Source organism: Rhipicephalus microplus, chromosome X (genome assembly GCF_043290135.1).
Source record: "Rhipicephalus microplus isolate Deutch F79 chromosome X, USDA_Rmic, whole genome shotgun sequence".
Lineage (NCBI taxonomy): Eukaryota > Metazoa > Arthropoda > Arachnida > Ixodida > Ixodidae > Rhipicephalus > Rhipicephalus microplus.
In genome coordinates, this window is record NC_134710.1 from 404,698,486 (window position 1) to 404,721,105 (window position 22,620).

General features: G+C 44.2%; 1 protein-coding gene across 1 annotated transcript in view; it reads left to right on the forward strand.

The window, feature by feature from the left end:
- Positions 1 to 22,620, forward strand: part of LOC119160953 (uncharacterized) — a 270,658-nt gene that overhangs the window by 143,259 nt on the left and 104,779 nt on the right. Inside the window, exons 12-13 of the mRNA XM_075880196.1 lie at positions 12,292 to 12,359; positions 20,893 to 21,138. Of these exons, the coding sequence (XP_075736311.1) occupies positions 12,292 to 12,359; positions 20,893 to 21,138 (314 nt within the window). The remainder of the gene's footprint in view (positions 1 to 12,291; positions 12,360 to 20,892; positions 21,139 to 22,620) is intronic.

The window sequence follows — 22,620 nt, forward strand, 5'->3', positions numbered from 1 at the left end:
AGCGAAGGTACGGCTGTCTCCGTCGGACACAAGAGTGGTGTACTGCAGGCCATGCTTGGATACAGACCGCCCAAAGAGAGTCAAGCCTGCCTCCACTTCCATGCTTCCCGATTTTGCGCCTGTGTTTTTCTGGCAAATGTGGTGCTTCTGCCAGCTTTCGTATGCTGCATCTCCAGGTTTGGGCCCTGTTTGGCATCCAAGGCAGTGGTTTGAAAGAACTACAGCATCTAAGATGAGACCTGTAAAGAAGTCAATTACCCATCCCACTCCGATGTGTGATGTGTGACCCCGCTTATGCCATGTGCCATCGTACACTACGGTGATGTCCTTGCAGAAGCTGGAGTCCATTTCTTTATATGTTTTGATCACTGCTGTGGCAGAATCAGCATAAAACTTCTCCAAAGCGGTGGCCTCTGGCTTCCTGAACGTCTCTTTCAAGTGCTTTTGAAACGTCTTGTGGTGAAGACCTCTGTAAGAGACGTTCATGGCAGCCCAAAAGTCATTAAGAGCTGTTTGCCCCTTGCCTATTTGCTTTATAGCCATTATGGCGCGGACATTTACATCGAAGGCCTGCGTGTCCTTTTTGCGGGGTGATGTCCATAATTTATCGACGGTGCCACAAGAGGCGCACACGACTTCAAGTTTTGTTGCAAGTCCAAGCTTGGTGCTCTCTCGGACAGTCATAGCACCTTTCAAACATTCTTTGCACACTGTGCGGCTGAGCATGACGTTAAAGATGTTCATTTGAACGAGCGAAAAATGTTCGCCCTCACTTGTCACTGCAGGTGCAAGAGCCGGCTGCATCAGTTGAAATTTCTTCTGCGTCGCCGGCGTAGACTCGAGTTCAGCGCGAACGGCGTCACGACGTTTCGCATTCGCATCGATTTCTTCCTTCGTTAGGAAACGCGCCCGCAGATGAAGCGACGGTCCACTCACGCTCGATGGCGGCACCGATTCAGACGAAGTGCTGGGTTCGGCGATATCAGAAGCACTCGGTGTCACGCTCGATGGCACCGATTCAGACGAAGTGCTGGGTCCAACGATATCAGAAGCACTCGGTGTCACACTGGATGGCATCGATTCGGAGCACGTGTCGAGCCCGGCGATCTCGGAAACACTCGGTGCATTTGCGGCTCCAGCCACACTCGATGTGTCGGATTCTCGACTGGCGACAGCCAACAACACAGTTCCTTTGCTGCAAACGTCTACGCAGTCGGCACCCGCAGCAGAATAGCGGAATTTCGATGATCGTACAAGCCGCATAGCGCGCCTCCGCGCACCGGACTTCCGCACTGACTTCGGCTTCGTTGCCCGCATCGCCCGCAACAACAAAGACGAAAGGCACAGAACTAGTGCAAAAAGAAAAAAAAAAACGAGAGAAAATGATCGAAAAGATAGCACAAGGCGAAGAGCGGCTCGTAAGCAGACGTCTGTCGAGGCGGACGGAGCAGAGAGCAACAACGAAGTGAGCGCGCTGGACGCGCCATCGAGAGGAGCGACCGCCCCCGCTGCTGCACAGCAGCCAATGGTGGGCACGCTTTCTCCCGCGAAATATGAATGTGCTGCTCTAGCCAATCAGCGCTCCGCATCGCATCGCGGGAAAACGCCAATAGCGTCTCAACTGTGCTGCCGACGCCATTTTGCAAGGCGGCGAACGAGAGAGAAAGAATTCACGGTGAAAACAACACCAAGATGGTGCGGGACGACCGCATGGTCCGGGAATGGCGCGCGCGCGAAGTTTGGTTTGATTTCGGGATTGGCGCCTGTTTTGGACGCCGCGGCGGCCTCGAAAATAGTATTTTTTTTGCACTTTGCGGTTGAATTAGGTGCTGATAATTACAGAATAGGTAGTTTATGAGACATACAACCCGAAATTGTGGTTTTTCAAAAACCGACTTTTTCGCGATTTTTCGGTTTTCAAGGGCCGCGTCCCCCCTTAATCCACTTTCTAGAAAGTAACAGTATACTAGACCCCCTTCAGTGTGGTTTCAGAGAGGGTAGGTCGACAATAGACCACCTTGTTCCCATAGAGACATACATCAGAGATGCATTTATTCATAAGCAGTTTGTACTTTCGATACTCCTAGACTTAGAGAAGGCGTACGATACCTCATGGCGATTCAAGATTCTACGCGATCTTGCCGCCATGGGCATCCATGGGAACATGATAAACACAATTAAAAGTTATCTGTCTAACCGAACCTTTCGCGCAAAAGTGGGAAATGCTCTCTCTAGATCATTTATCCAAGAGACTGGTGTTCCGCAAGGGGGCGTGCTTAGTTGCACACTCTTTCTTGTAAAAATGAACTCCCTGCAGTCAGTCATTCCAAGCGTGATGTTTTATTCCGTGTATGTTGATGTGCAGATGAGTTCCAAATCATGCAATACAGTGCAGTCCACTTATAACGATACCACATATAAAGATATATCGGTTATAACGATGGGTCGACTTAACAGTCTCATTTTATGCATTGGGGCTATGGGGAAAAACCATATATAACGATATGTTATCCACCGCATATCGGATACAACGATGAAAAGTTTGCTGTGGACGGCATGTTTCATTCAGAATAATCGTAACATTTAGATTGATAAGTTCCTCTGAAACGAACTATGCCGAGACAAGACGAAAAGTTAGCGTAGGCGAGTACGTATCTGCCGCCACTGCAGCACAGCGCCGGTAGCGCGTCCCGGCCGTTCAAAAAGCGAGGATAGCATCGCGAGTTGGCGCGACGCGCTACAGATGGCGCCAGCTGTGTCACGTTTCGCGCCTCGCCGCGCGTCGACCGCGGAGAGGCTGAGAGAATTTAAAAAAAAAATGCGAAAAGCAAAGCGCCGCGCTCCGCGGCTCCCCGCCTTCTACAACGGCAAGCCGGCAAGCTACTCGTAGCTTGCCGAGCGAAAGCGGGAAAGAGAGAGAAAATAAAAAAAGCGAAAAGCAAAGCGGCGCGGCAGCATCGGGGCGGGGCCTCGTTGGCATTCCGGCTGTGTACCTCTGGCTGTGCTTTCTTCCTCCCACTGCTCCCACCCCGCCGTCGGTCAGTCTCTCTTCCTCAGCGAACCCGTGATGGGTTCTTCGGAGTAAGAAATAAAGTCTTGTTTTTGACATCCTACTATCTACAATATTTATTAATTGGTGAAAATAGCGAAATGAAGCCTGGAGCTACAAAAGGTACGTCCGGCGACGATTTTTTGGCGGCAGTCCAGATATAACGATCACCGGTTATAACGATCATATTTTTAGGTTTTCTCGATATCGTTATAAGTGGACTGCACTGTATGTCTATCTGCGAACGACAAGTGCAGCTTGGAATGAATAAATTGTCTAAATGGGCGGATGAGAATGGTTTTAAAGTAAACACCTAGAAAAGTACTTGCGTACTTTTCTCCAACAAACGAGGGGTAATGCCACTACGAAATGTTGTGATTAAGGGAGACCAACTCTCTGTGAGCAGCGAGCATAAATTCCTGGGAACCACTTTAGATTCTAAGCTGACGTTCATTCCCCATATCAAATATGTCAAAATGAAATGTTTTAAAGCGATGAACGTCCTAAAACTTCTATCACGTACAACATGGGATAGTGATCGAAAGTGCCTCTTGAAGTTGTACAAAAGCCTTGTTGGGTCGGGCCTTGATTATGCCTCTATAATTTATCATTCCACAACGCCAAGTGCATTAAAAATCCTAGACCCCGTTCACCATCTGGGTATCCGACTTGCAACCGGTGCTTTCAGGACAAGTCCGATCCAGAGCCTCTATGTAGAGTCGTATCAGTGGTCACTTCACCTGCAGCAATCCTATAGCAGTTTCACATATTTTATAAAGGTACGCGCAAACATCAAGCATATTTCTTATTCAACTATAAACGATATGACCACTGCCACCCTTTTGCATAATCGACCCGCAGTGAGAAAACCGTTCTCTTTGCGTGTGAGATACTTAAGTGAAGAAATGAGTGTTCCACTGCTAGAACTTTGTCCTACGCCCACAGCGAAACTTTTACCGCCGTGGCAGTGGCAGCATATACACTGTGACACCTCATTTGTCGAGATCACTAAAGATGCACCAGAAGCACATATTAAAATGCATTTCCGAGAACTCCAGTCCAACTACTCATGCGTAGAGTTTTATACCGACGCTTCTAAGTCGCATGCAGGGGTGGCTTATGCAGCCATCGGACCATCCTTCTCGGAATCCGGAGTACTGCACCCGGAAACAAGTATATTTACTGCTGAGGGTTATGCACTATTGTCGGCTATGAAGTATATACGGAAATCAAACATACAAAAATCAATTATATTTACAGACTCATTAAGCATCGTAAATGCATTAAGATCGCTTTTTTGATTCAGAAATTCAGTAGTAATTGAGTTGTATTCCGTCCTGTGTACTGCGTATATGTTCAACCAGCATGTTACTATTTGCTGGGTACCTGGCCATAGAAGTATCGAGGGCAGTGTGTTAGCTGACCAAATGGCCTTGTCAAATATATTGCGCGCTATTAACCCTACCGCTACTGTCCCTGCAACAGACCTAAAACCCTTCCTACGTAAGAAACTGCGAAGCCACTGGCAATGCTTGTGGAACACACAAATAAATAATAAGCTTCACTTGATTAAGCCGCAGTTAGGTTACTCGCCCTCCGCTACGAGAACACGGCGAACTGATGTCCTATTGTGTCGCCTCAGAATAGGACACACTTATGGTACCCATAGCTTTCTGCTGACTGGCGATGAACCTCCTACTTGTGGTAGATGTGGTGAGAGGCTAACCGTCCTCCACGTCCTCCCGGAGTGTCCGGAAGCTGACAGAGAAAGAAAGAAATATTTTCCTTTAGCATACCGCTATCATCTTCCTTTACATCCGATTATGTTTCTCGGCGAAGAGCTGCTTTTTGATGCAAAATCAGTTCTAAGCTTTTTAAAGGATGCAGTATTGAATGTTTTTAGCCCAACATTGAATGTTTTTAGCCCAACAAGTTCATAGCGCATCCTCTGTTCAGAGGATGCCGCTGTGATAGCAGCTTTCAATGAGCCCAGGCCTCCATGCTCTTGTTTTAAGGGCTATGTCGAGGCACTGGTGCTCCATGCCAAGTTTTTATTTCACATACGTATCACTTTTAAACCATTTTATGTCTCCATACCACACATCATTTGTCATTGCCATAATTTTACTATATGTATATTTTTACGCACCTACAGCGACTGTTTTTTAGGCCCATTTACAGCCACGTCACATCTGTTTTATCCACACTGCATATCGCACAGTTCATTATCATCGCTCTGGCGCTCTTTGGCCGTATCTGGCCCTTGCACCAATAAACTCCACCAATAATCAAGTGAGGTTAATTATGGAATGCTTGTGGCACGTGCGCACAAGTATGCATATTCAATGCACTTGTAGGAAAGGCTTCCCAGTGTGTTTCGATAGTTGATGGGAGGGGATTTTCAGTTTCCAGTTAGTTTCAGATTTCCAATTTATTATTAGTTGCTTGTCGGGAACATTCAGATTTATGCTCACAGTCTTTACGGGAAAAAAAAGTGAAAAAATGCACTGTGATTTGAGTTTGTAGCTCAGTTTTCAACTTGCATCTGACCAGAGTCGTAAAAAGGAACGCCACTTTTATATCGCGAATAGGCTTGTGTGAATAGTAAATTTTAGCTTCGAAGCGAATTCGAAGTGAATAGTGATTTTGGTCGAATAATTTTGAATTGAATTCGAATGGAACATATGTCCTATAAAAAAAATGGCCACATTTATTATGACCTAACTAATCTGCACAATATTTGCTTTTTGGAATAAGGCCTCTATGCAAGAGCTTCCATTATTTTTTCCATTCAAAGGAAGTTGAAACAACTTTGAGAAATAGCAGGATTTGACTTTCAGTAGGATGCAAGTGATAATCTGCAAAATATGTAACATCATTCACTACGGTTAGAATGTATAAGCTGGCAAAACAAGCTTTTAAGCTTAAAAAATAATCAATCCATTTTAGGATAACATGTTCATTTAAAGGGACCCTGCAACAGTTTTCCAAGTAGCCATGGAATAGATTCAGTGAAGAAGCTTATTGCCTTATGAATTAACAACCACGAACATTTTTAGAATCTGTTTTGTATGAGGAGACTCGCAAAGATTTGCCACATGCTGCAATTGCATTCTCTCTTCTCATTTCGACGAAAGCGCTTGAAGTGAAACCTGGAAAGATTTAAGGGGGGACGCGGTTTTGGGATCGCGAAAAATGGCAAAAAAATTGATTTTTTGAAACTCAAGTTTTTAGTTTCTGGAACCCTTTTTCTATCTGGTTCCAAAATATCTACACTGAAAACCACGCAGAAGTGCTTCGGAAAATTCGTTTCACCCGCCTAGGTAGCAAAAATTTTTCTGGAAATGGCGAGAAAACGGCGATTTTCAGAAAATTATAGCTTCGCGATGCTTGGGCTGGGAGCCGGCTTCTTGGGCTCATCGGAAAGAGCATTTCTCCGTGTTTAACTTTCCCGCCTCAGCTGGCTCCTCCCTTTAACAACAAGCGAGCAAAAAGCAAATGTTTGAAGGTCGTTTTGAGGCCCTTGATTGGCCGTGGCCGCCATGTTGCCTCAGCTCGCCTCGCCATTGGCCCGATGCTCGCTCCGGGAGATCGTCGTCTGCTGCTTGTGCATCGCGAGGACATGGCTCTCGAAAATCGCCACTTCGTGACGTGTTCACGGCTTGATAATCACTTAAGATATAACTACGCTTTAGTTACGAGCAGTAAGCGGATGCGCGATCAGGTTACCACGAGCGTCAGCGCGGTCTACGAGCGCCGCGCGTCATTGGAGTCGTCTTTAGCCCTAACTCCGCCGACTGCGGGCAGGAACGACGCGCTAGCGCATTCATGGCGACGTGCTTCTTCGCAAACAACGAAGCTGTAAGCGGCAGCGTGATCTGATTACTACGAGTGGCCGCACCGAATGCACGATCAGATTACTACGAGCGGGCGCGCGGCGGTCTACGAGTGCGGCGCGTCATCGGAGTCGGCTTTAGGCCTAACTCTGCTGACAGCGAGACTGCGAGCAGGAACGACGCGCAAGCGCACTCTTGGTGACGTGCTTCTTCGCAAGGAATGTACCACATCACTCGCTAGCTCCTCTGAATATTGTACGGGAATTTTACGCATCGGCAGCGGACAACACAGTCAAGCTCGTCACCCCCCCCGCCCCCCCTTCACTGCCAAGGATCGCTCGAAACAGCGGCTAGCAGTTGCGCGCGTCGTCATTCGAAAATGCGATGCCAAGTGCAGTGCGTGCCGATTTTTTGTCTTCGTAGTTACACATATCGCGCATCGTCATCGAACGCCGCCGGCAAGTGCATTACGCGCCGGCTGCACTGTCCACGCGGCTGCGCACCCCACGGTCATATGGAGTGCTGTCAGTAAGCTTTTGTGATGCGATTCAGACGTGCTTGGAGCCGTGCTTGATATCGCCACGAACGTCTATGAATGTTCCGAGGTTAATGAATTGCTGTAGATTAGAGTTTCCGCGACCGGCTGTAAGATGATGCGTTTCACGGCTAGAGCGGCGAAAGAGCATGTGTGAATCAGGGGCACGAATTTTTTTATGCCCGTTCGTGTCATTAATTATACTGCTAAAAATTCCCGTGCCACCAGTCTTCTGCCCATAACTTTGTTATTTAGAAAGAAAGCATAGGCCGACATGGTGTGATCCATTTTTCTGATGCAATAAACCTCTCTCCAAAAAAAAAAAAAGTTCTGTGAATATTTGTAATCATGTACTTAATTATGCTAATTACAACTTCAGCACAAAAAAAGTGTGTAATAATTTCAGTATATGGTTTTATTCAATTACAATTTTTTCTGTCATACCTATCACACCACTCCTTCATACAAAGAACTTGGTTTGAAATCCATACTTGTTCTTTGTAACTCATGAAAAGGAGTAAATCATGAAAAGAAGTCAAATATCACAAGACAAACCTGAGATCACAATTTTTAGGTGTCTTAGAGACGTAAAGAAAAGTTGAAACTTTAAACACAGCTTTCTCAATACAGTTTTTTTTTTTATGACATGCTCAGCCTCTCCACATGGTTCAATGAAGAAATAATTTGTTTCTCGTAAAGTATTCGTGGTATCGCTTCAAAATTTTTATGGAAGCACTGTGAGGTTATTCTTTGTGTCTGTGCCAATTTTCATCAATAATCAATGAGACACAAAAAAGTTCATTGAAAAAGCCTGTCGAAAACTTCGACAGGCTTTTTCTCACAAGTGTGTTTTGGACATTGTGCATTGCTCGTGGAAAGAGTAGCACGAGAATGACTGGACCGATTTTGATTCTATTTTTTTTTTCCTGAACACTGCTTGTAGGTACAGCAATCTTCAATTTCTGTTTTGTGGCCCTGTTGTTTTTCTAGACGATGATTTGTCCGTGCCATTGTTTCTGACAATGTGTGTTGGCAGCCATGATAATCTCTAAAAAAAAAAAAAGAGAACTTATTAAAAAATTCCAAGAGTTTCATACCCTGTAGCTTTCTTTTGAGTAAAGATCAACACCATTCGCAGCTTCCGGGCATGTTTTGTTGCAGCGCTAGGCTTTCCACGATCGTGTAGCATTATTGGATTGTGTAGCATTATGTAACTTGAGAACTGCTGAAGCTATCATGATGAAACTACATATTCCCTATTCTAGACACTTATGAGTATGCATGCAAAATTTCATTGCTGTAGGTCAATAAATAAAAAAGTTTTTTTTCAATGCCACCTCCCCCCTTAAGCACAGCCGGGAGAAAATTCATCACGTGCGTGTCGTGACCTTGAGCACTTTTCTCTCTCTCTCTCTCTCTCTCTCTTTTTTATTTGTATACGCGGGTTTTCAGTGCAATCGCGCATGTACGGGTGGACATGTCGCGGCCTCCCGCAGCGACCCCAGTAACGACCGAGTGCCCCATGCTCATATCAGCTAATGGCTAGTACAATGGCTGTGATCAGCAATTTTTGACGTTGTTGCGTTATTTGCCAAAAGAAGAGAGGAATTTCTATCTGACTGAGAATTTATTGTGAATTCCAGGTCACATGCCATGCTATATTTAGCTCCCTTGTTCTTAGTAGCCTCGACTACCAATCGGCACCGTTTGCTGACCATGCTCAAAAAGTGTTGCAGGGCCCTTCTAAATTTGAAGTGAGGCTTCACAGCAGAGGAAATTTCCCCTGGGTAGGTGCTTTCAAAACTTAGCACCGCTATACTGCAGCGTAACCGTTTTTACAGGTGGTTACATGCGGAATAATATACACCTATTCGTTCACTTCGAATACTTTGAAATGTTCGATAATTGAAATTCTAATCAAAACAAATTCGAATACTCTGCTATTCATTCGAATATTCTAAGCATTCGATTATTTGCACATGTCTAATCGCAAAAAATGGCAAAAAAATTTGTTTATTAAAAATCAAGTTTTCAGTTTCTGGAACCTTTTTTTTATCGATTCAAAAATATCTACACTGAAAACCGCGTAGTAGTGCTTCGGAAAATTCGTTTCACCCACCTAGGTAGCGAAAATATTTTGGAAATCGCGAGAAAATAGTGATTTAAAAAAAATTGTAGCTTCTTGATGGCACAGCCAAGAGCCAGCTTCTGGGCTCATTGAAAAGGGCATTTCTTCATGTTCAAATTTTCTGCCTAAGCTGGCTCCTCTCTTTAAAAACAAGTGCACAAAAAGCATATGTTTGAATGTCGTTTCAAGGACCCTGATTGGCTGTGGCCACCATGTTGCTCTGGTTCGCCTCATCATTGGCCCGATGCTCGCTCCGGGAGATTGTCGTCAGCTGGTTGTGCTTCGCGAAGACATGGCTGTTGAAAATCGCAACTTCAGGACGTGTTCACGGCTCAACGATCACTTAGAATATAATTGCGCTTTAGTTAGAAGCTGTAAGCAGATGTTCGATCAGATTACTATGAGCGCAGCACGTCATCAGAGTCATCTTTAGGCCTAACTCCGCTGTTGGCGAGATGAAATTTGCGGGCAAGAACGATGCGCTAGCGCACGCGTGGCAATACGCTTCTTCACAAGCAATGAAGCAACTCACACGCTAGCTATTCGGAACCATGGATGGGCATCTTACGCATAGGCAGCGGGACCCCACAGTCAAGCTTGACAACCCCCTTCCCCTCCACTGACAAGGATTGCTCGGAACAGTGGCTAGCTGTTTGCGCTCCGTTTTTTTGTCATCATAGCTGTGCATTTCGTGTATCATCACTGAACGCCGCTGCAAAGTGCATAACGCGCCGGCTGCACTGTCCACGTGGCCGCGCACATCACGGTCATATGGAGTGCTGTCAGTAAGCTTTTGTCATGCAATTTATACGTGCTTGGAGCCGTGCTTGGTATTGCCGTGAGCATCTAGGAATGTTCTGAGACAATGAAAGCCTCGTGGATCAGCGTTTCTATGACTGACCCTATGATGATGCATTTCACGGCTAGAGTGGCAAAAGAGCATGCAAGAAGCAGGGGCAAGAGATTTTATATGCCGGACTCGCGTCATTAAATAAACTGCTAAAAAAATTTCTGCGCCACCAGTTTTCTGCCCATAAATGTTCGTTTTTTGGAAAGAAGGGTTACGGTGTCGTGGTGCGAGCCTTTTTTCTGATGCAATAAACCTCTCTTTGTACAAAAAATTTTCAGTGATTATTTGTAATCGAGAAGTGCCTAATTATGCTAATGACAAGTGACCAAAGACTAATGACACAAGAAAGATGTGTAATCATTTCAGTATATGGCCTTATTCAATTACATGTTCTGTCATGCCTACCACACAACTCCTTCATACAGAGAACTTGATTTGAAATTCATACTTGTTCCTTGTAGAACAAAAAAATTAGGTTATAAAAAAAAAATAGGCAGCAAAGGCATTCTGGACACAGGCTGCATGCCTGAGAACTCAAATATTACAAGGCAAACCTAGTATCACAATTTTCAGGTGTTTTAGAGATGTAAAAAGAAGGTGAAGCTTTAAAATACTAACAAATGATTATGCAATGGCTATCTATGACAAAACTGAGGTTGATGAGATGTGAAAAGCCATAATGGCAAGGTTTCATCACATCACCTCGAGAGATGAAGTGTGGCACCATGATTAGGTCTGCCTGGACCACTGAGCTGGTGCAAGTACCGTGCTGCAGAAGCTGAAGGCAAGGCTTCACCACCGCACACGTGTAAACTGTCAGCACATGTTGCAGCTTTATTGCTGCCAGTCTACCAACGCCTTTCTGACCCTCAGTTGCTCATTCGTTGCCAAGGCGAGAAAATCCAAAATGCAGCTGAGAGTCTCCATTCAGTAATTTGGTCTATTCCTTCTAAAGAACCAGACGCTTTGTTGGTTGCTGCCGGAACAGCTGTGAATGAGGCCATCTGCAAGTATAGCTCTGGCACTCTCCATTCTTATCAAGAGTTTAGTGCATCGCTTGGCCGGAAGCCTGGCAAGCACTTCATTCACGGGACTGCAGAAAAGAATGAAATACGCAAAAAAAAGCTTAAAAAGCGCACCAAAGCAAACATCAAATGCCTAAGAGGCCCCACATCACAAAGAACCCCAAGAACCATGACCCAGTGCATTCTAGATAAGTGGAGGCATGAAAAAACTTCTCGAGCCATCATCTCAAAAGTTTCATTGTGCTTACCTGCTGAGAGCCATTTTCTTCGTAACTGTTTGGCCTATCTTGACTCTGCTTTGTGTTCTATATTCCTTGGACTTCACTGTTTGTCGTGACATTCTTTTTTAATTTGGCTCTTTGCAATTTAATGATGCGACTAGTTGTTCACCCCTAGAGTGTGCCTAGTGTGAAGGTAGCAAAAAGAATCACAATGCGAAAATTTGGTGTAGCAAAAATATAAATAAATAAAGCAGGCATGTCATGACACTCGGCGTGCATCCAGCTGTAGAGCAAGTATTCATTCAGCCTTCTAGTGCATTTTTTAAATCTTTCCAGGCACTGTGCTAAGTGGTAAAGATTGTAAATTGTAAAAATTTTATTTCAATAAAAAGTTCTGAAGATGCTTCTCTGAAACTTTTATGGAAGCATAAGAAAGACATGCTGAATATGTATGGTAATTTTTATCAACATTTCCTAAGTTTTAAAAAAGTTGGTTTTACAAAGCAACATCTTTCCTTAATAATACAGTAAATGTAAATCAATGCTAGAATTCAGTTCTTCTTTGTATGCATGGGGACTGAACCTGCATTTCATGACCAATATTCACAAACTCGAGCATGTTAAAATTTTTGTTGTTTCTCTTGCAGCTGCCATCATTGTGTTTGAGTTTGAAAAGCCCCTTGCTCCACCACCGAGGCTGTCCAGCTTACGACGAGTGAGTCATGACTTGTTGCTTGTGTGTGGGGGGGGACTTTTTATGCCATAAAGTGTTTATTACAAAGTCTTGGCCTTGATGTAGACATCTAGTGAAACCCGCTAGTTAGTATGAGGAACCCATTGGCGGCGTGTTGCGTGTAGCGCCAGTAATGCGGCTGCTGCAGAGTCCAGAGTGAGTTCTCGACCAGTCAACTAATCACGCCGATCCGTTCCGCGAAGGCGAATGCAGAGAACCCGTGCATGGAAACAAGGGGACTCAGTCTTTCACACAGTTCACGGGCAGAGCCGTCAATGTCACCCCAGTTTAGGATAAAAAGAGGGAAAGCTTACCCAGAAGCACGTCTTGCAAGAAGCAGGCCAAGCGCGGTCGTCTGGTCTTAAGTCATTGTTGGCATGCACGAGTGGCGTTTGAAAATGCCACACGGGCGGGACCACTTAGTCGACCGAGACATAGTTATGGCATGTGGGTGAGCTTGTTATACTCAGCTTGTTATACCACAACTCGGGTCTGTTGTGCCGCATAGCATCACGTAGGCAACAGACAACATCCCTGTAGTGCTCTTTGGTGATTGTTTGACCCTGTGGTGCGTACTCATGGTGTACCGCACCGGGGGAGTCAAAGAAAGCACTCAGCATCACTTTGACATTGCTGTGCCCTTGGCAGGCCTTCTTTGGTCTTGGTGACGGGGAATGCTTTCAGTGTGATGACTTGAATTTCGTTTCTGGGTCGTACCCACACACCCAAGACTGGTCACCACCAGTGTTCATAAAGTTGGAGTCACTGCTTGTAAAATCCAGCATGTCCTGTAACACTTGAACACAAAGTTGCTTTTGCTCCACCGTGAGCAGTTTCGGCACGAATTTCGCCGCAACTCTCTTCATGACAAAATCTTCAGTCATAATGGAATGTGCAGAGAAAGTGTGGATGCCCACCTCTTCCGAAATTTCCCGGATAGTCACGCGACGATCCTGCATCACCACAGTATTCACTTTGGCGATGACCTGGTCATTTAGGCATGTTGATAGCCAACCGGAGCTTGGTTCGCTCTCCACCGATGTGTAGTCGTTTTTAAATTTAATCTGTGTGTGACTCGTAGCATCATCACCAAAAACTGTCTTGATCTTTTCCATGGTTTCCTCTTGGCTGTTGCCCAATTTCTGGCAAAACTTGATGCTGTAACGCTGTTTCTGTCGCTCCATCATTTTCATTGCAATGAAAAACCGACGAGAGCACTGTGCACTACCTCACTCAAGTGCTGTGTCCCAGCAACTGACACTATAGACCTTTGTTAAGCACGTTAGTGCCGCCAACTGGCGCGCAAGCGCTTATGGGAAAGTTGATATGCAGCAGTAGCCGCCGCGACGAGCGCACAGGCCTCGTGCTTCAATTTTCCGTTTGCACCATGCCAGCACTTCTCAGGTCAAGGGAACTCGGCAAGGTGTGATACATTACTGTGTGACTCACTCACAAACTTCAGTGTTTTGGTGCAATGACCTGTCTACGATTTGCACTTGTCGCCCTGTTCAACTTGCTGAGTGGCTCAGAAGCATCAGTTAAAATGTTGTAGGCCTGTGTACTCAGATTTGGGTGCACGTTAAAGAACCCCAGGTGGTCAAAATTTCCGGAGCCCTTCACTACGGCGTCTCTCATAATCAAATAGTGGTTTTGGGACGTTAAACCCCACAAATCAATCAATCAGAAGCATCAGTGAATATTATTATTGTTCTTTAGCATCAGTCTGCCTCCAGCATAAATAAAAAAAGTTCAACTTGGTTGCCTGAAAGGTGCAAGCACAGTCTATAAATTCACGGATGCATTAGGAATCAATGTCCTTTGACGCAATTTACAAGTAAATTGTAGAGGTCTGGTATATTTAAAGAGTGCTTTAGAAATAAGTGCTGGTTCCTAAAATAAAATACATGGACTAAAGCACTGCACGCCACTCGCAGCATATTCATCTACCAACTTCCCTTGGCACTGTAACTTCAGGTTGAAATAAAACCTACAGGGCAAAAAGAAAGAAGTAGAACCAGGAAAGAAATATGCACATCAGAAGTGCTCACTCACAACTGAAAGGTTATCGCATGTTCTAACAAACTTATATAAGAAAATTGGGGTGCAATGCACATGTCACAAAGAGGTACAAAAAGAATAATAACCGAGGCATGTGTTTATAGTTAATTAATAAAGTTGTTTTTGTGTTGTAAGCGAAGGTCAATTGACTTAAACAGGCTGCGCTGTTCTTTATGATATGTCTCCGAGATTTCTCGCGCGGTCTGGTTAGGGTGGCTTTGCAAGGTTACCAGGCCTTCAAAAGTGAAATTGCATTACTGAAAATGTGAAGTGCGATGAGATAGCTTGATTCAGTGAATTTTATTGCTCTCTGAGGCGCGTCTTGATACCTCAACCCGTCTGGCTGATGTATATATATGAACACAAGAAGAATTGGGTTAGCAACTCTTGCACAACAATTGAAAGAACAATTGGCATGCCTCTTATAGTACTTTTCTTGCCCGCTGCAGACCCCTGCAACTTTTTGCGCTCTACAGAAGAAATGTTATAAGCATATGGTGTTGAAAACACAACCCTCACCTCGTATCGCTGCCCAATTTCTTCGCAGACTGTGCACAACGTATGTGAGAAATAACTGCAATATTCCTTGTTTATTCGCGGGTGTAGGTCGTCCGAATGAGTCTTCATTTGCAGTGTGAATGAGCTGTTAACAAACCAATGCAAATGACATGGATGCTCATGTAATGTGCCCAAGTTTTTGTTTTTTGTCTCTTTTTTTCGCTGAGCGTAAGAACGACATCTTCATTCCTCATTTAACAATATTTTAATGCGCAGACGCGAAATTCCGTAGTGGTCTCACTCCTTGCGGAATATAGTGCAAGAAAACATGCTTTGCAGAGACACTTAAGCATCTTCTAAGAAATCGCAAATTATCAGAGCAAGGTATCTCAGATGCGAATTCTAGTTTCATTCCTTCATCCTTGAACACGTTCAAAATATGTTTACTTTTCCTTTCAGCGCGTCACTTGTCCATAAAATTTTTTTTTAAATCTATAGCGGTTACACTTCTCTGCAGTCTTGTGTTAACGGCCCAATCAAACCGGAATGGTATTAAAAGCCATGGTGCTTATGAGCAGTTCATCGTTGAATAACTATGAATTCAGTGTTACAGCTCACATTCCTCACGATAGCTAGTTTTGACCACATGTATCAGTACGCAACAACTCGCATGCCGCTCATCTTCTGCATTCGATGTACACCCGTTCAGTGTTACCTACACTGACTGCATTATTTATTTATCATTTCATGCGTAGATATACATGCAGGTGCATCCGGACCCTATTGAACGAGCGGCGGCATGTTCTTTTCGTTCTGTGCTCGTCACATGGTGCCGACAAGCAGTGGGTGGAGGTAAAGCCGGTTTTCTCGGCATAGCAGCTTTTTCCATAGTGCTCCGCATGCCCGCGGGGCATTGTGGAATTGCATAAAAAAGTCCATTGGCAGGTGCATACCTGCCAACTCTTTCGATTTTTCTGTAAAATATACGAATTTTGACCACGCTTACGATTGTACGAATCTTACCGGAAGTTTTAGGAAAAATATTTCATTTCCGATAAAAAAAATAAAATGAGTAAAAAAGAGTGGCCTCCGCGATTGGCTATGGTGCATTGCTGTAGCTAGTCGCGGAAGCAAGAAAAACGGCATTGTGCTATATTCGGCCACCAGAAGAGAACAATATGTATTAATGTTATCATCATCACATACCTTCTAAGTCTCCCGCATTCTCCAGGGTACTCTTGGATTTTGATGGTTTCTTCCGTTTGTATGGTGGCCATAAAAATCTCCCGGAAATCTAAACTTGTGTGCAAGATGTGGCCCCTTTGACAAAAGTATAGGGCAGTCCGTTCCAGGCTTTTTAGAGCATATCGCATTTTGTTTAAAGAAATTAGAGAGTAGTTCATCTAAACGTACAGTAGAGTCTCGGCAATGCCAACCCAGGGCAGATACGAATTCATGAAATTCTCCAGTCAAATTCATGCGTTCATTGGGCCAATACTACTGAAACTGTCAAACGATGGCCGATCAAGAGCAGCGTGCTCGAACTTCGGAAGTGCGCGTGCGACCAGCGCATGCACTATCTTCTACAGTGCGTGTGGTCGTTGTTGCCACAACTGCTGTGGATGAAACCGCGGTAGTTCAACACGATCATGAATGACGACGATGTTACTGACAGAACTCCGAAAGTGGGCACATGGCCAACGCTCAACCAGTAAAAGCAACGCTGCTTTCCGCAAACTCTGTTGGAAAAAACCACGGCAGTCGTGATCATAGCATAAAATGACTTAGTTTGAAGGCACATGATGTGAAAACAAAAGTACTGTTTGCCGCAACCGTCGCGGCGATGTGATAGCGATCTACAAGCTTCAAGGACACGTGGTTCACGCAGCGGTAGAATAAAGTCAGTAAAGACATAAAAAAGGCTAGAAGCGTTAGGGCATTCCTGTCCTAAAAATCTAGTAGTGAGCAAAGTGAAAATCTAGTATTGAGCAAAGCGAAAGCTTTGATCCATGCTTTTACGGCAGCTAGCTGCGCCGTCCCGTCCGTTGACGTGTGAAGGCATACGCGAGTTGTTTCGACGGAATTTATTTTTTGGCTATAGTTGTTTTGATGATGCAAAATTTCGGAAGCATTTGCACTCCCCCTTTGAGACTCTCACATTACTGGGAAACCCTACTCTCGTGTGTTTGTCCACTGCAAGCCATTACGAGACCGCAACGCCGATGTTTGTGCTTGCGTTCAGGACCCCCCCCCCCCCCCCCCTCCTTGTTTTTCGCAATGTTTTTTTCTTCTTCTAGTCGCGAAAATGGGGGAAAATAATTCAGCGCGTCAATATCACTTATGGCGGCAAAACATGATTATGCTTGTCGCTAAGTAGCAACGATGAACTTTGATTTTACGGGTGCGATCGCTGGCACATGCGCTATCTAGGCAAGGATTAGTGAGCTTTCAACATGAAAAGGCTGTGTGAAAGAGCAGTTCTCCTTAGAGCGGCCGTATTTGCTTACACCAGCATATCGTAGGAGTTTCGCGATATCCGATCCCAAACACAGGGGTGGAAGCGCTGCGCCATTCTGCGCCAATTTGACTTACTGCACCAGGCTGCACATAAACGGCAATTTCCATGATGGGTGCCGATTGGAAGTGTGAACCTCCAATCTAACCGATTATTATCATCGACGGAGCAACACTGAGCATTGATTACACCAATGACGCCACCTCGTCTATATCCAGGGGAGTTAGATCATGTTGTAATTCGGTTATTCGTGGGGCTCTCTATGCTGCCTACAGTGTGGCTGCTGGGCGTCTCGCTGTATCATGCCAGCGGATTTGCTCTGTGAATTGCTCATCCCCACTTCGCTCCAGACCGAGTGACATGAGCAGAGTAGTGTGTTTAATTATCGTCCGGATAATAAACTTCCGCCAAATGAAGTGCGCCATGATTGTACTCCGTTCCACACATCAGGTGCAATGCTGCAGAAACTAGCGAGACTCCTTGTAGTGTGCATTCGCATTAAGAAATATTTCCATGGTTTTACCACCCAAAATATATCTTTCTTTTTGTTTCAAGCTCAGTATAAAATGAGCATGTTTTGTATCACACACACACATGTGCGCATGGGCCTGTTAATAAGCCTTGTAAGCTCCTTAGTACTTAATGTGTAATGAAAACCATTGGAATTTTTTTACCATAAAGAGTTTCGATTGCCGATGTTTGACCCTAGAAAGCTGCTTCAAAACCAACTTGCATTGCTCCAAAACACGTTTTGGTGCTTCGAACGTACTTCAAAACTTTTTTTTTATTGAATTACTGCGCAAAACCTACGCCAAAACAGCATTATTTTTGCTCCCTGAGCGGCTTCAAAACATTGAAGTCCACTTCTACTCCTGAAAAGAGTTGGCTGCCAGCCTTACTTCATATAACATAACAATTTGTTGCTCTCACGTTTATTGCATTGCATTCAATGCATCTTCGTGTTGTTGCCCAAGCTAAGTGGCTTATCGCGAAGGCTACGGTCCATCAAACTAGAAACGCAAACGCCTGATGAGTCGACCTCCGAAGATCCGTGATTGTCACCGTGGTCTCAGTTTCCATAAGCACCTAACCTGACATCCCCACGATAGGTACAACATGATCGTTTGTACTTGAAAAAAAAAAAAAAAAAAAGCAAAGCTGAACGTTGTCGAGCGCCACACCAAGCGTGCGCAGAGAAACCATGAACGCGCGCGGGGTTGAAAAGGAAGAGCTAATGACGAATGACACGGATACCATGGAAAACTATTCGGTAAAACGCCCTCCATAATCAGCGGGGCCCTACAAATGTGACGCAACCTCAAAGCATGAGGTGCTTTGCTGTAGTGACACTGGCAACGCAAAAATATATATATATTTTTTTGGTTTGGAGGGAAAGGGCACATCGGCACAAGCACCAAGAACGGCGGCAAGAACGGCGGCTCGTGGGGTGCAGGCCTCCCTGGCAACGTTGCGCACATCCGTTTGCAATAACGAGCGCTCGTTTTGCCTGGAAGTCACCGTACCACGAGCACGCCGTCGCCACTTAGTGCTTCATCAACGGCGGGGCAACTGCGGAAGATGCATGCTCGTGCCAAAATGACAAAATTCGGGCCAAAAAAATTCGTTATATTAAGGTTGTCTCTCGCTGTTACTTTGTTACGTAGAGGGCGCAAGTACATGTGCTTCTATGGAGTAACAGCAGGAAATAAAGAAACTTTGTTATATCGAGCAATTCATTATATGGAGGTTCGTTATAGGCAGGTTTAACTCTATATGCACACACAAACAGGTCGGTATGGTGCCATGAGACCGTCGCATCAAATATCATTGACACAAATAATGCACAGGTTTGGGGCTATATTGAAAACCAGATGTCTGGGCTTAGTATATCAGCAGCCTCACTTTTTGAATTTCTTCGAGACAAGGAGGATCGCTGAATAAATATTTTGTCTGATACTCTGATACTCTGGCTTGACACCCTCTTGCTGAAACTTGTACATAGGATGGAAGAAGAGGCAAGGGTGTACTAATATTGCAACAGTTTGTGGTTCCTTTTGTGTTGTTGCAAAGAAATTTAGTAAATTTTAGTACTGGTACATATGATCACTACACAGTTTTTAATTTGCCACTTACACCTTTGAGACGCTTTGTGCAGGTTTGTGTACGCCATTTGTTTTCTTTAATTTTGTCGACTGGTGGCTAAGATAGGTATTGTCATTCATATTCCAGTTGTAACTGCTTTTTTTGAGTAACAGAAACTAAATTCAAAGGAAGCACATTCACAGTACATATACACGAGTATATCCTGTCTTGGCAGTACCATATTATCATGTTCTTTAGCCTTTTCTGTGGTTCTCTTGCTTCAGAGGCCCAAGCCTATATATTTGTGATGTCTTGCATTACAGCTTTGGTTGATTAAAAGCAGTGCTTGTCCTGTGTTGTCCCAATTGCACTTTCAAAAGCTACCGCTGCGAAGAATATTCTTTTGTGAGCTGTTTGTTCTAGAAGGTATTGCAAGGAGCTAAAAGCATCCAATGACCATCATGTTTTGTTCATAACCAATTCTAACATGTTATTACTAGTGTTTTGAATAGGTAGCAGGGGATGCATAGGCTTCCAAGTGTTTTCTGCACCTGCCTCTCTTTTGGCGAATTTTCAAAGTGCATTGAGACTTTTTGTAAATTACTTTCTGTAATTACCTTATTTAAGATTAATTTTTTTATATGCTCATTCAATGTCAAACTTTATTACTCACCCTGGCACTCACATTCACTTATAGCACATCATTGAATATATACACTTATAGCACATCATTGAATACTGATGAACCTTTTGCTGCCTTTGTGAGCACTGCTTACAAACCAGAGAAATGAAACTGCATCATTAAAGGCAGCCAGAAAAAGAGAACATGCACATTTTTGCACTGCCTTTAATGATATTTTCGCAACAACTCGCCCAGAAAGACATCACTGTGAAATGAAATTGCTTATCGTAGTCCCTAATGTAGGGCATAAAACAATGACTCTGAGCTTTAGCCTCATGTTCTAACTTAGCTTGCCACTTTGCACATCCTATGTAAATGTGCTTGCTAAGGTATTCCCAATATTCAGGAAGAGTCATTTGGTGAATTTGCCACCATCAGTTTATTATAATGTTATTTGACAGCAGTTGCACCTTCTCAGTTCAGGCAGAACTGTCGACAGTGCTTTGGCGATTACTCTGGCATTTCAGCAGTAATTTCTAACCTATACTTTAAGTGTACAGCATTGTGAATAGTGTCACAGATATTTCCTTGACTGTCATGGGCTTTTCAGGAAATATTTCTATGTGAAGTGACATTCTTCTTATGTGCATTCACTTGCCAGTGCATGTAGTGACTAGTGCTTCTTTGCATACTTTGTTTCTTCTGCTATGGCCTTGCTCACGTGACATGCGTGCCAAAAGCCTCGGCGCAAGTCCGCAGGAGGTGCAGGGACTACAGATACTGGTGGTGAAGCCTCGAAGGATAGCGCTTCACCTTCACCTGCTCGAAGGCCGCGATCACTCGCTCAGGGTGTCTCGTCTTCCTCACCCAAGACATCTGGCAGTGACTCATCTGAGCTGCACGGGCCAACCCCTCTTTCAACAGCAGGACCATCTAGACCTACTGCTATTACCAGGAGGTCAAATGCTGGCAGCACAGGAGGTCAGGTACGAGTGTTTACTGCGCCCTTGAACGGCGAACCAATAAGCCACTAATGTAAGGAGGTTCTGGTTAGTGAATTCTCCTCCCAGAACACTCTCTTTTAAATAATCTTTTAAATTTTGGGCTGTTTATAATAAATTATTTATTGTGAATTTCAGGTACCACAGTTAAATCTTGTTACAAGATCCACTGTTGCAAGAGAGACTTTGTTGCAGCTTCGTGTTCTCGGAGTTTATTTTTCTAGAAGTTTGAAGGGTGTTTTTTGGAGTTACTTTTTTTTTAGAGAAAATTGAGTGTTCATTAGAGTTTACTTCTCACAAGTATCCATTTCTCTGAATCGAATCCCGGCTGCGGCGGCTGCATTTTCGATGGAGGCGGAAATGTTGTAGGCCCGTGTGCTCAGATTTGGGTGCACGTTGAAAAACCCCAGGTGGTCGAAATTTCCGGAGCCCTTCACTACGGCGTCTCTCATAATCATATGATGGTTTTGGGACGTCAAACCCCACATATCAATCAATCAATAAAATCCATTTCTTTGAAATTTATTATTCAATTTTGGATTTTTACTTACTGTAATGGGTTCATATGAATGTTGCTTTCTAGGAAGATGACTCGTATTGTTGATAAACATGTTTTTCAATTCTTTCATTTTTTTTTTTTTCAGTTCTTGTTTATTTACCCTTTTAAGAAAGCTGTCGATGTGCAATGCTTTAGACTCACTAAGTCAGCTTTCGGTAGGGAGGAGGGGGGCAGGAGTTGTTGAGCCTGCTTCTCAGCTTTGTCTCCCTGTCTCCCCCATCTTCTTGATGAATAATAAAAGACCTAATATTAGTATTATTGTAGGCTTGTGCGAATAGTGAATTTTAGGTTCGAAGCAAAGTCGAAGCTAATAGTGGTTGTGGTTGAATGATTTCGAATCCAATTCAAGTACTATACATCACATCTTATAAAGAAAAATGGACGTAGTTCTCATGACCAAACTAATCTGTACAATATATTTTTTAATAAGTCTTGTGCAATTGTCTTTTTTTGTGTGCAAAGGAAGTGGGAATACAGTCGAATCTCATTAATTCGAGCTCAGGATGATGTCCCATCAAAGCTATGTGTATTCCAATGGGTGAAAATGCTTGGTAATTCGAACGTGCAAGCACTTGCATCAATTAATTCGAATATAACGTGCTACGAAATTGCTCTCAGCACCCCGCCCAATACTGCGGTGGCACTTGCGACACCTCAACGCTGCGCACGAAGGAAATAAAAAGGAAAGAAAAGGCTGCGGTGGAATGTTTGCCCTCTCTCAAATGCCGATCTGTGGCGCGCCCGTGTCACGCTTCTTCCTTTTTTGTCCCTGTCACGTAAAGACCCTTCTCCTTCCATCGCCACGCGTGAAGAGAAAGGGAGAGAAAAAAAACGGAAAGCTGTCGCTGGGTTGAATGAATGTGTGGTTGAAGGAAAAGAAAAAGGCACTATTTTCAGCAGCCCTTGCT